At 42.6% G+C, this 13,834-nt stretch overlaps 1 protein-coding gene across 1 annotated transcript in view; it reads left to right on the top strand.

Moving 5' to 3' along the window:
- Positions 1-326: 326 nt before the first annotated feature.
- The window catches only part of LRRK2 (leucine rich repeat kinase 2), a 75,459-nt gene continuing 61,951 nt past the window's right edge, over positions 327-13,834 (top strand). Inside the window, exons 1-3 of the mRNA XM_035126473.2 lie at positions 327-676; positions 855-940; positions 7,598-7,707. Coding sequence (XP_034982364.2) covers positions 478-676; positions 855-940; positions 7,598-7,707 — 395 coding nt within the window. The 5' untranslated portion in view covers positions 327-477. The remainder of the gene's footprint in view (positions 677-854; positions 941-7,597; positions 7,708-13,834) is intronic.

Genomic DNA, 13,834 nt, shown 5'->3' with positions numbered 1-13,834 from the left:
ACACACAACCACGAACACGCAACCCTCGGCTCCTCGAGAACGCCAAGAGGTCGCCATTCCTCCCCCCCCCCCCGGTATCCTGCCCTCAGGAGGAGAGCCGCTTTTTGCGCAAATCCCTTTCCCCGTTCCCTCGGTTTCGTTTTAGGCGGGGCGCCTGCGGCTCCTCCCGCTTCCGCCGCCCTTGACGAGGATCTGGAAAGCGAAGCCGCCAGGCAGGCCGGCCGAACTGATTTCCCGCCTCTTTTTCCTCCCCGCCTCGAGCCCGGCGGGGCAAACAGGCCGCAACGAAAGCGCCATCTACGGGCATGTGGTGCGCACTGCTGGCTCCCTTCGCCGCCACCCCTCCTCCTCCTCCTGATTCCCTCGTCGCGGCCGAGCGGGCAGGAGGGAGCCTGCAGTGGGTCTGCGGGGTCTGTGAGGGGGAAATCCCTCTGAGCTGCTCTCTGTGAGGGAAAGCTCGTGGCCGCCGAGGGAGACATGAGCAGCGGCGGCCGGAGGGGGGGAAGCAGCAGGAGCTGCCGGGGCGGCGGCGGCGGCGGCGGCGAAGAGGAGGAGGAGAGGGAAGCGGCTCTCAAGAAGCTCATCGTCCGCCTGAAGAATGTCCAGGAAGGGAAGCAGATCGAGACCCTCGTCCAGATCCTGAGGGATCTCCTCGCCTTCGCCTCGTCGCCGAGCGGTAAACTCCGGAGAGCCTTCGCGTTTCGGGGTTTTATTCTTGCTTGACGTTTTAAGCCTCTTTCCGAGCTGTTGAGTAACGTGGCAAAAACTTTTTCTCTCTCCCCCCCCCGCATTTTCCTATTTCGCTTTTCCTTTTTATTTCCTTTCTCCCTCCCTCCCTTTTTGGTTTCGATCAGGTCCTCCCTTGCTCGTCGGCAAAAACGTCCACGTGCCTCTGTTGTTGGTGCTGGCCTCTTACATGAGGGTGGCGAGCGTGCAGCAGGTAAATAAATAACAGAACGGGAAGAACGGAATATGCTTGCATAGGTGAAAAATGTGTTGATTTTAAAAAAAACCTGGCAGCACTGAGATAAATTCAACGGTGTAGATCAGTTTTGATGGGTGCAATACTGAATGATTTCACTTATGTAATATATGCAGGGATTTGTGATATGTAAAATGAGAAAGAGAAGAAGGGAAGCCATTGATTTAATGTTGTTTAAAAGAATATTCTAAAATGTAAAATAAAAATAAAGAACTCTTCGTTGAGTCGTAGAATTGAGCACTTGGACGGGACCCCCAGAGTCATATAGTCCAACCCCCTGCAAGGCAGGAAGAAGCAGGTGGCCCAAATAGGAATCGGACCCATGAGAGTGACATGCTCTAACTAACCCACTGAGCTATCGTCTCCTCTCTCTTTTTTTACTTATCCCACCCCTGCTCCCCACTTTTTAGCCCAGCGCATAGAGAATTGTAGAGTCGGAACCACAAGGGTCGTCTAGTTCAACCCCCTGCGATGCAGGAATCTTTTGCTCGAACCCAGAACCCTGAGATTAAGAGACTCATGATTTACTCACTGAGCTATCCCAGCAGATGAGGAACGATTCGACTTTGTTTTCTCCATCCCAACTTTATTGCAGGGTGATGTCTACTGAAAAGTTTTATATGATGTAGGGATATAGAAGGGGATGCCCAAACGGAAATCCTAGGTCCGAAGATGCTCTTTGTGGTGATTGGGGATGTCTCAACTCAATTTGTACCCATTTCTGAAGCAAATTCGGGTTCAGTTCATATCTCTCTGAAAGGCGTATTTGTGTGAGTTACCGTACTTGAAAATGGGGAAGCAAGAAAAAACGTGACATTCTGAAGACAAACTAAAAAAATTCCTTCAGTAGCACCTTAAAGACCAACTAAGTTTTTATTTTGGTATGAGCTTTCGTGTGCATGCATGTGCATGCACACGAAAGCTCATACCAAAATAAAAACTTAGTTGGTCTTTAAGGTGCTACTGAAGGAATTTTTTAATTTTATTACGACCCAGACCAACACGGCTACCTACCTGTAACCTGAAGACAAACTATTAGGCTCATGACATATGCTATGCATTCATCCTTAAGGTGCCCTAAGACTTGATGTTTCCGCTGCTAGTGCATGAGGCTATTACATCTACCCCTTGAAAATGGGAGTACTGTACTGCAAAAATAAGTGACTTGAATGTTCAAGTTCAGCCATCATTCCAGTTCCGTAAATCCAATTGACCTTGTATTGAAGCTCTTCCCCTGGGGCATTTGTACCTTTTGTAAACCACCCTTTGATCCTTGAATGAAGGGCAATATAGAAATTTAATAAATAAAAATAATAAATTTTACGAATTTGATGACGGGCAATGGTGTAACCCATGAAATTATTGCCATTAGTTTATTTTCATGTCGAAAAAAATGTTAACTGTAAAATATGTGCTGCAGGTATAGACTTCAGCGTGGTGTTCTCATATCACAACTGCTGTCTCATTTTGGTTAAGTTTTAAAACAGTGCAAGTTGAAAGGAAATGAACCCATCTTTAATATGTCTTAAGATTTGCCCTGGATGTTATAACAGGCTAGCCCACTTTCAAACAACAATGTGAAAAGTATTTTTTAAGGGAGTTATTCAACTTTGCTTGATTTACATGTATAATTTTAATTGAGATATGTATCTATAACACGGGTGTCAAACACAAGGCCCGGGGGCCAAATCCGGCCCGCCAGACCTCGTCATGTGGCCCGCCAAGCGCCCCAGCCAGCGGGACCCAGCAGCGGGACCTTGCTGCTGAAGCGCGGCGCCGACAAAGCGCCGACAAACAGCTGGCGCCGGGGGGGGGGTAGAAAGGCGGCCGGAGCAGCGCCGCACGGAGAGTCCCGAGCCTCTGCGACGCAGCAGTGCTCTGTAGCACTTTGAATCCTCCTCCTGCCACGGCTCAGCGCCTGGAAACGGCTGCTGCTGCTGCTGAAGCACAGACAAAGCACCCAGCAGCGCCGCGTGGAGGAGGAGGAGGATTCAAAGTGCTACAGAGCACTGCTGCGTCCCAGAGGCTTGGGACTCTCCGCACGGCGCTGCCGGGCACCGACCCGGCAAGCCTCCTCCTCCTCCTTCTCCTCCTCTTGCCTCACCTCCTCCTCATCCTGCCGCGGCTCAGCCTCACGAACGTGCAACTGAGGCTTTACGCACTTCTCCTAAAACGGACACCCGCTGCCTCACGCTCCACTGGAAATGCTTTTTGCCCCTGGGTCCCTTCGCTCTCTTTTCTGGCGCTGAATCAAGGCGGCGACCCCCCTTCCCTTTCTTTCTTCCTCTCTCTCGTTCTTATTCTTTCTTTCCCTCTCCTTCCTTCCTTCTTTATCTCTGTCTTCTCTCCCTCTTTCTTTTTCTTTCCTTCTTTATTCCTTCTTTCCTACTCTTCTTTCTCTCACCTCTTTCCTTCCTCTCTCCCTCCTGCTCCCTCTTTCCTTCCTTCCTTCCTTCCTTTCTTCCTTTCTTCCTTCTGTCCTTCCCATCTTTCTTCCTCTCCCTCATTCTTATTCTTTCTTTCCCTCTACTTCCTTCCTTATTTCTCCCTTTCCGTCTTCTCTCCCTCTTTCTTTTTCTTTCCTTCTTTATTCCCTTCCTTATTTCCTACTCTTCTTTCTCTCCCCTCTTTCCTTCCTTCCTCTCTCCCTCCCACTCCCTCTTTTCTTCCTCCCTCCATCCCTCCCTCCCTCCCTCCCCTCCCCTCCCTCTCCCTCTCCTCAGAAACATAGGATGCTGCTTTATACTTCTGGCCCTTAAACCCTGGAACCAGGAGAGCAGCTCCAGTGAGTCAACCTCAGCCAATCCCTTTGGTGAAGGGTGGTGGCTCACTGGCAGAACATCTGTCCTGCATGCAGAAGGACCCCAGCATCTCCAGGTACTAGTAGCTCTGCAAAGGTCCTGCATGAAACCCTAGCGAGCCTCCACCACCCAGTGCAGTTGCCAAAAATCATTTTTCAATAAATTGTACAATAATTGTACATTTGAATATCTACTTGCCATTATTCTGACTATGTTTCTGCTTTCAGAGCTAGTTATTACTTACATTATTACAAAAACAGTAATAATTGAATGCAGTGACAATAATTTATGATAATAAAGAGTGGACACATAGTCCTACAGATACAACCGGCCCTTTGAGGGTGACCAAACTGCTGATGCGGCCCCCGATGAATTTGAGTTTGACACCCCTGATCTATAAGTATTTTCAAACAACGTTCTTAGAAAACATGAATACAAAGTAGTTAGAGACTAAATGTCAAGAAATTTGCATATCTGTTCCATACGGATGATATAAATGGTTTCTGCTTTAAGTGCACGACATATTGTATAATGAGCAGAGAATATCACACCTCAAGCAGTAATTTTAAATAAAGGAAACTGTTGGAATGCGAAAAAATACATTTCAAAAAGGAAATTATGTGGGTCTGTTTAGTTATCATAATAACATGAGTGTTTTTCAGGCAGAAATGAACAAGAAGGCAGCTGGCAGCCTCTATGTCCTATCAAGTCTAGTTCTGCTTTTTGTGGGGCAGGGTGGGGGGTACCTGTGAAAACCTCTCCATTATCGTACACTCAAATTAAATAAGAAGAGATCTCCCCCCCCCCCCGTTCTGTTCGGGGTTTGATCCTTGTGCATAGTCAAAGAGATGGATGCTTTGGACAAAGCTGGTGATTATGGACTCTTTGCACTGCTGTAGCGTTTTTTTCATCTGGGCTAGTTTATTATTGGCTTCATGGCTGCAATACAAGCAATGGTTTGTGCCATAAAGCCAAATGTGCATCCTACATTATGCATTTCTGGAAATAAGCGATTTGCTATAGTTTTATAAAATCTACCAAATCAAGTGGTTAAAGCTTTTCCTTCAAAGTGTGAGGGGAGGAGTTTGAAGGAATGTGGATGAGGAAATATTTGATCACTGAACTCATTGGGGGGGGGGAGTAGAATAGTATGTGAGGGAGACAGGCGAGGGTCAGAAATGCTAGTTTTTATGTGCAGGAATTAATTTTTGTAGGGAAGCATTCAACATGAACACCACCTACCAGCAGCCTGAAATGGTAGATTCCATGATAATTTCCTCCCTTTTGATTCTGCTGATTATTTGAAGTGGCTTTTAGTTGTGTTGTCACTTGAGGAACAGGGCTGCCCTGAGGGCCCTTATGCACAAGCGCAAGGCATTTCTCTTGTTGTCTTTTCACTTTCATGCCACTCTCCCAAAGCCCTTGAAGCAACACTCCTAAGAGACTCAATGACTTTCCCCCTACTTGCTAGTAGTTCCATGTTCAAAGTTTGGACTGTTGCTGGGTAGCAAAGCACCTGATGCTGATGTCACTGCAAAGGATTGGAGCAGGAGAGAAATAACAACCTCATCATATTTCTGCCTTGTTAACTTGTATGTTGCATCCTATTAATTTGTTGGACTAGATGACCCTTGGGATCCTTTCCGATTCTACAATTCTATTATTCTAGGAAGTGAAAACCAATTTCAGATCCTCACGACAGTGTGTTTTATCTCTTGAAATTGACAGAAGGAGAAGTAATGTGCTTAGGTGATTTGCCTTTACAATCTTAATGCCTTTAGGGTAAACTAGAAGTTTATGCCTATTGTCTTCGTCCATAGAGTTTTCTTGGCAGGGATACTGGAGTGGCTTGCCGGTTCCTGCTCCAGGTGGATCATGTTTAGTCAGAACTCTCCACTATGACCTGTCCGTCTTGGGCGGCCCTGCACGGCATAGCTCCTAGCTTCTCTGAGTTATTCAAGCCCCTTCGATACGACAAGGCAAAATGTGGTCTGAAACTCAACATCAAAAAAACTAACATCATGGCCACTGGTCCCATCACCTCCTGGTAAATAGACGGGGAAGAAATGGAGGCAGTGAGAGATTTTACTTTCTTGGATTCCATGATCACTGCAGATGGTGACAGCAGTCATGAAATTAAAAGACACCTGCTTCTTGGGAGGAAAGCAAAGACAAGCCTAGACAGCATCTTAAAAAGCAGAGACATCACCTTGCCAATAAAGGTCCGTATAGTTAAAGCTATGGTTTTCCCAGTAGTGATGTATGGACGTGAGAGCTGGATCATAAAGAAGGCTGATCACCGAAGAATTGATGCCTTTGAATTATGGTGCTGGAGGAGACTCGAGAGAGTGCCATGGACTACAAGAAGATCAAACAAGGAGAAGGGGACGACAGAGGATGAGATGGTTGGACAGTGTTCTCGAAGCTACGAACATGAGTCTGAGCAAATTGGGAGGCAGTGGAAGACAGGAGTGTGTGGTGTGCTCTCGCCCATGGGATCACGAAGGGTCGGACACGACTAAACGACTAAACAACAACAAAAACCAAACAAACAGAACAATAACTATATACTAATGGTTATGGGGCCCTTTATATGTCCAGCTGTCCTTTGTGAACAACAAATTGTCACTGTTTTTTGTGTTAAATATATGCTATACTTCAAGAGAAGACTCCCTGGAAAAGACCCTGATGTTGGGAAAGATTGAGGGCACAAGGAGAAGGGGATGACAGAGGACGAGATGGTTGGACAGTGTTCTCAAAGCTACCATCATGAGTTTGACCAAACTACAGGAGGCAGTGGAAGACAGGAGTGCCTGGCATGCTCTGGTCCATGGGATCACGAAGAGTCGGACAGGACTAAACAACAACAACAAAGTTTATATTTCAGACCTCAGATTCTGAATTTGACTAAATAAGTAATTCAGTTAAAATGCAAATACCGTATGTACTTGTGTTGCGAATTAGTCACATGGCATGCATAAATTGGCAGGATGCCCTAAAGACAGAAATGTCTGGAATCCTTTCAAATTACCACTTCAATGTTTATTCTGCAGAGCTCTGACCTTTTAAGTGTGTATTGTTCACAGTTGAAAGTATATTCCATGTAGTTTGCCATTTAAATGGATATTCTTTGAACTGGAGTGATGTGGGCATTGCTTCCACATCGTCTGGACATGCAGTGCGTTGATAACACATTAATAGACTGCCTATCTCACTATGTATTACGCATACATTATCAGTGAATTACCAACCTGAAGTCTCTTTTATGGAAGCTTGAGTAATGTTGGGAAATCCCTAGGCATGTGAAAGAGGCTAGTCCAAAGGTGTCTTGTGACAATAGCAGTAGCTGTCAACATTTTTTTGACTGGCAGTTGGAATCAAATGCATAATGAAAATACCCAAATTGTGCCATAGGAGGAAGTGTTTATGTATATGTGTATTTAAATAGCAATTGTGTGTGTGTGTGTGTGATAGCTGCCAAGTTATCCCTTTTTTACAGGGATTTTCCCTTATGCTGAATAGGCTTCCTCGCGAGAAAAGTGAAAACTTGGCAGCTATGGTGTGTGTGTGTGTGTGTGTTACAATATTTTTGAAGCAAAAAAATCAATTAAAAATCCCCTCAAACCAATATACAAGTTAAAAAGTTGTAAACTAGTATCTCAATCTGAATAGTGTAATAACATGTTTTGAAAGTTGGACTAAATCTGCCATTGTAACAGTCCATCCTAAGAACTTTGTAGTTGTAAAGTCTTGTGATTGTGCAAAAAAGAGCTTGATGTGTGCTTTGAAAACTAGTTGTGTTTTTTCCTTTAAGGTGGGATGGTCGCTTCTTTGCAAACTTATCGAAGTTTGCCCAGACACGCTTCATAACTTAGCAGCTCCTCAAGGTGTTGGGAAGGATTGGGAAGTGCTTGGTGTTCACCAGTAAGTACATTAATGTTTTAAAAATAGTATAATGTGTACAATTCAGTGTTTCCACAAAATGGAAATAGAAATTACTGTTGTTACTGGAGAAATGTGATATTCTCCTCTAAACCTTTGCTAACTATTTCAGTTTCTGGGCAAAACCAAGCAGTGCTTACTTTTATCACAGTTTTGGGGCAAGGGTTGTTTAGAACAGAATATGACATGGAAACAGCTCAGATTAACAGTTACTTATGTGTGGGATCTTTTTAATTTTTTGACCTAATAATAATTTCCCATTTGAATTTGTGAGGTTGTTCTCTAGGTTTGGAAAGAAACAAAATAGGGAAAGAAATTCCGAGAATGGTGTACCACTTTAGCTTTTCTAATGTATAAATGAATTGTTGTGTTTGGTATTGTTTTGTGGCGCGGTGACTTTAGTGTAAACGTTTACTGTTGTTATGTTTAAAAGCTGTTTATTACCTGGTGAATTTGTATTGTTTTAAAGTATTGTGTTTTGACAGAGTTCCCTGCAAGAATATTGCTAACTTACACTAAAAACAAGTGAATAATAAATTGTCACAAAAGAAGTAGACTTGCTGCTTCTCCTTTGACTTAATAAACAAATGTATGAATGGTGCTCAGAAGAGAAGAACAGTTGTAAATATAATAAGCTGGTGTTTAATTCTGCATGTTGCTGCTGTGGACCAGAATATAATATCTGATGTCAGGTATACCTGATTCTTTCAGCCTCACTATGTGAAAAACACAGGTTTAGACACCTGTGCTTTTTAATTTTCCACTGCCAACAGTTCTCTCAGAATGCTTACAAAATCTCCTGGTAGCTAGTGTATTAAGCTTAGGTGTGAAGTGGATGCCAGAACTAGACAAAGGACACTTAACTAAGATTATTTGTTTTATTGAGTGGAAACTATGTACATAAGGAAGCAGCATTATTTACATTAAGGTCTTAAAGGTGCTTGACAAGAGTTGCTGTAGCCTCGAGACCACGTTGCTGACACCAGCCTTTTAGTGGCTTGTACCTCAGGCCAAATTCCCTAAACTTCCACCCTAGCCAATTACTCCAGCAACCCAGTCCAGCTGCTGGACACAGTCTGCCTCCCAAATTTCCTCCTCTGCTTGTACTGGCTTCTTGGACAGGTTAGGCCACTTGTGCAATCTCAGGAGAGCTTCTCAGCCCAACTCAATCACCAGGTCCTTTTCAGTCTTTACCAGACAAGTACCGTGTTTCTCATATTATAAGACATGTCTTATATTTATTTTTTCTGCAAAAAAACACACTATGGCTTATTTTCAGGGGATGTCTTATATTTTTCCTCCTCCTCCTCCTGCCATGGCCGGTATTGCTGCTGTGCCTATCACTATGTCTTATTTTCGGGGTATGGCTTATATTCCTTGAATGCTTAAAAATCCTGCTATGGCTTATTTTATGGGTATGTCTTAAAATATGAGAAACAGGGTATTAACAACACACTGAAGTATTAATATCCAGGCCTTAGCCATTCTCCTCAGCTTTTCTCTCTGGTCCTTTGCTCACTCCTTCCTTTTTTATTATTTATGATTTTCAATTTTATACATTTCAATAATTTTATAATGATTTTAACATTTCAAAACTTGACTTCCTTCTCCCTCTTTCTGCAGTTCCTTAAATTTATTTTTATATTTTCTGCATATCCAAATTAACTTAATTTACTCATTTGTTCATCTACTTTAAATATATACTCTTATAAAACTGCAGGTTATTACAATAATCCTGCCAATGTTCTTATCTGTTTACAATTTATTTGTAAATATTCAAGAAACCATTTCCATTCCTTTATAAAAAGCAGGTTATCTTGATTTATTATTCTTCTGGTAAGTTTCGCCATTTTTGCATATTCCATAAGTTTTTGTATCCATTCTTCCTTTGCTGGGACTTCATCTTTCCATATCTGGGCAAGTAATATTCTTGTCGTTGTAGTAGCATACATAAATAAATTTCTATACAGTTTGGGCAGTTCTGTCCCTATAATCCCAAAAGGGAATTGGTCACTCCTTCCTCATCAACTCCTTTCTCTTCCACCTTCTCAACGTCTTTTCCTTAACTGACAGTTGACTTCCCTGTGACATATAACTCCCACCTGACTGGACCTTCAGCCAATCAGATTCTGCTCTTAACCACACCAGCCAGACTAAAAAGGTAAAGAAGGTAAAGGACCCCTGCATGGTTAATTCCAGTCAAAGGTGACTGTGGTGCTCTTCAGGCCCGAGGGAGCCTAAATTTACCTGATTCAGGACCCACTTAATAAAATCTGAAATTGTTTGGCTCTCTCTCTCCTCTGTTATAATCAGTCACCCAAAACTACTGCTACACAAGACTGTGACATCATAACAAAAGGGGTCCTGCCTAGATGGCACCACTGTTCAGATTATTTCCCTTCCAGTTTACATCATTTTCCTTCCAACAAGCCATTGTACTGCTTCTAGGATCTGTGCATAAGCTTCAAAGAAATGGGCAGGGAATAATAATAATAATAATAATAATAATAATAATAATAATAATACAGGTAATTTATTATTTGTACCCCATCTATCTGACTGAGTTTCCCCAGCCACTCTGGGCGGCTTCCAACAAAGATTAAAAATACATTAAAATAAGTTAGTAGTAGTAGTAGTAGTGGTAGTGTTATAAAGTTCCTTGCAGAGGAAATTGATTACAATTGTGTGAGGTTGAGTAGAGCTCATTTAGGCAACAACTTCTATAGCACAGAAGGGGCTGTGGTGAAAGGTTTGGAGAAGATGGGCTTTTTCTCATTACATTCTTAGTTTTACCTAAGTGTCTCTAGCTTTTAACGAGTTTTTAGGGTGGTAATAAGTCCATCTCTCTTTCCTATGAGCTGAGTAAAAAATCACGGAAATGTGATATTAAAGCTTATTTTGTCTATTGTGTATATTTGTATATTAGTATCAAACGTACGGTATGACCTGGATATGCTGAAGGAAATCTTTAAAATGTACACACAACAGCAGTGCTATAAGATGATTAAAACTTTCAGAAAAATATCTGTCCCTTTTTAGAGAACAGAAACTTCTGTAACTGATGAATTTTTCGTGAAAGCTTTTGCCTTAAGGAATGAGTTACCGGTAGTCTTTAAGATGCCACAGGACTCTTGGATGTTTCTGTTGTAGAACTAAGCTAAATCTGCCCAGACAGCCTACCTTGTCCCTTGGGTCTGATGACTAATGTTGTAGTAAATAGTAACCATTTTCAAGGAGGAAAAAAAGTTACTTTCTGAATATTTCAACATCTGTTTTGTCACAGAGCTTTCAGGAAGTAGGGGAAGTGAAAACATTTCACTTCTCTCTTTAAACAGCTTTTGAGGTTGTGAACACTGGGAGAGAGGTTTCTGCATTATGTTTTCCTGTTGATCCTAAAAAAATTCTGCATTTTTTTACCCCACTTTCATATTGGTAGCTGCTTCTTACTGTATTAGTTCATAGGTTTACACAGCTCATATTTCCTGACGTTTTTCATGATGTTTGTCCCTTGATAAACACAGAGTTGGAGTTACATGTGTGGAGTTCTGCCTATTAAATGGGGTGCTGCAGCATCTCGATTCTACCTTCTGCCCGTACTCTTAAACAATCTGCCTCAGGTAGGTGGATAACCATAGCAGAAAGTGAAATTATACTTGGTGATGAGGGGGGTTTGGCAAAAATCCCCCCTTCTGTTCACAGGGGCCTCTTCTGGGCTCAAGCCCTTTCATTGGCAGGAGGACACTTTTGGATCCAGCCAAAAATGTTTTGTAAGGTCACATAAATGTATACTTCTCCAGAAATCGAAAAGAAAATCCATCAATTGATAGACCTGCCAAACTGTAGCAGGTTAGCTCCTGTCCCCTCCTGCTGTTTCCAGCAAATGCTATTCAGATGCACACTAGCTCTGCCCATTGCGGCTGGTAGCCACTGATAGACTTATCCTCCACGAATTTTCCTAATCCTTCCTAATCCTTAAAAAAAATCAAACACTACTATTTTTGGGAGTGAAATCTGATTCTTCCAACACTCAGTTTCCCTGGATAGCCCTGAGTTTAAGTGTTAATGTGAGGGAGGAAAACTTTTCTCAATCCATTTTCTCCACACCATGCATCATTTCATACAACTCTCCCTTTACTCATCTTTTCTCTAAACTAAAAAGCCCCAGATGTTGTAACCTTTCCTTGTAAGGGAGTTGCTCCATTCTCTTGATCATTTTGGTTTCCTTTTCCCAAACTTTTTCCAGCTCTACAATACCCTTTTTGAGGTGGGGCGATGAAAACCGTGCACAGTATTCAAAATGTGTTTACACCATAGATTTGTATGATGGCTTTATGATACTGATGTTTTTATTTTCAGTTCCTTTCGTAATGATTCCTACCATGACACTTGTGTTCTTCACAGCTGCCACACATGGCTCAACACCTTCATGGAGCTATCCACTACAACTCTAAGGTTTCACTAGTTCAGACCTCATGAGTGTTTGTCTGAAATTACAATTGTTATTTTTTTGACCCAGTGTCCCATCACATTGAATTGCATTTGCCATTTTACTGTCCATAAACCCAGTTTGGAGATATCCTTTTGGAACCCTTCACAATCTCTCTTTGTTTTAACCACCCTGCATGATTTAGTATTGTTAGCAAACTTGGCTATCTCAATGCTCACCTTTGACTCTAAATAATATACAGCTCTAAGCTGCACATGTGGCATTAGCATTTAAGTTAAATTGCAGTACTTGAACACAGCATGTGCAACTGGGAAGATAAAATTTTCTGAAAATCTGTTGATCTTGAGGAATGACAATACAATATATAATTTAATGCAGATGTGCCACATTAAGGAAAGTGGGAAACCCACCTGACACATTAAGGGAAGAATAAGATTGATAGCAGGGACGCAGGTGGCACTGTGGGTTAAACCACAGAGCCTAGGGCTTGCCAATCAGAAGGTCGGCGGTTCGAATCCCTGCGACGGGGTGAGCTCCCGTTGCTCTGTCCCAGCTCCTGCCAACCTAGCAGTTCTAAAGCATATCAAAGTGCAAGTAGATAAATAGGCACCACTTCAAGTGGGAAGGTAAACGGCGTTTCCATGTGCTGCTCTGGTTCGCCAGAAGCAGCTTTGTCATGCTGGCCACATGACCCGGAAGCTATACGCCAGCTCCCTCGGCCGATAATGCGAGATGAGCACCACAGCCCCAGAGTCAGTCATGACTGGACCTAATGGTCAGGTGTCCCTTTACCTTTACCTTTAAGATTGACAGCAAAGCCACGTATAAATGGACACCAGGCAGTTGCCTTGCTGCCTGCTAAAAATATTTTTGTTTCAGTTCCACTGAGCATATGCAGAGTAACTTTCATCACTAAGAATAGGTTGCTGTTGTCATACTCTTAAAATTAATTATCCCCAGGGCAGACAGAAAGGATGTCACATAGATCTGAGCTGTCTTTCTTGTTAGAGATTAAGCACTGCCTGCCCTCCCTGGATTATATTCTGAGAGCAATCCATTTTTTCTCTTTTGAGACTGACAGTGCTGCTTCTTTCACTACTATAAAAGTACATGAAAGAACTCCATATCTGACTATACTGTCTTATTTTTTATTGCTGTACACAATTGAATGTGGGATGAGTTGAAGGTGCACAGCACTGCTGCCTAAGATGACGTATTCCATAGCCTGTGGAGCCACTCTAAAAGTTTGGAGGAAATTTGCCCTATCCCTTCATTTCTGCATATCTTTACTTTGAAGCTTATTTACATGCACTGAATGCTAAGCTAATTCCTTTATGACTACGTCTTAAAATAGGGGAAACAGACCCTTTGGGGAACTATTACCCTGGTATGTGACAAGGTTTTAAGCTGATTTGAATCTTTCCTTGGAGTCAGTGCCGAGTTTAATGATACAAGGCGGTTGCACAGGAGACAGTTGTGCCTTGGAGTACCCTGTGCAGCATAATAAATATTGACAAGGCACCGTGGCAGCTTAACAAGTATCATGCTTAATTGGTGTATTAGCTGAATCTTCCTTTCTAAATGTCTCAAACCTCTTCAACAACAGCTAAATCACTCTTAGTGCAAAAAGCAGCCGGAACTCTGAGGATGCTCTGTCTTATT

Source organism: Zootoca vivipara, chromosome 10 (genome assembly GCF_963506605.1).
Source record: "Zootoca vivipara chromosome 10, rZooViv1.1, whole genome shotgun sequence".
In the NCBI taxonomy this organism is placed as follows: Eukaryota; Metazoa; Chordata; class Lepidosauria; order Squamata; family Lacertidae; genus Zootoca; species Zootoca vivipara.
The sequence above is the reverse complement of the archived record's forward strand: the minus strand, read 5'-3'. Positions and strand labels throughout refer to the sequence as shown.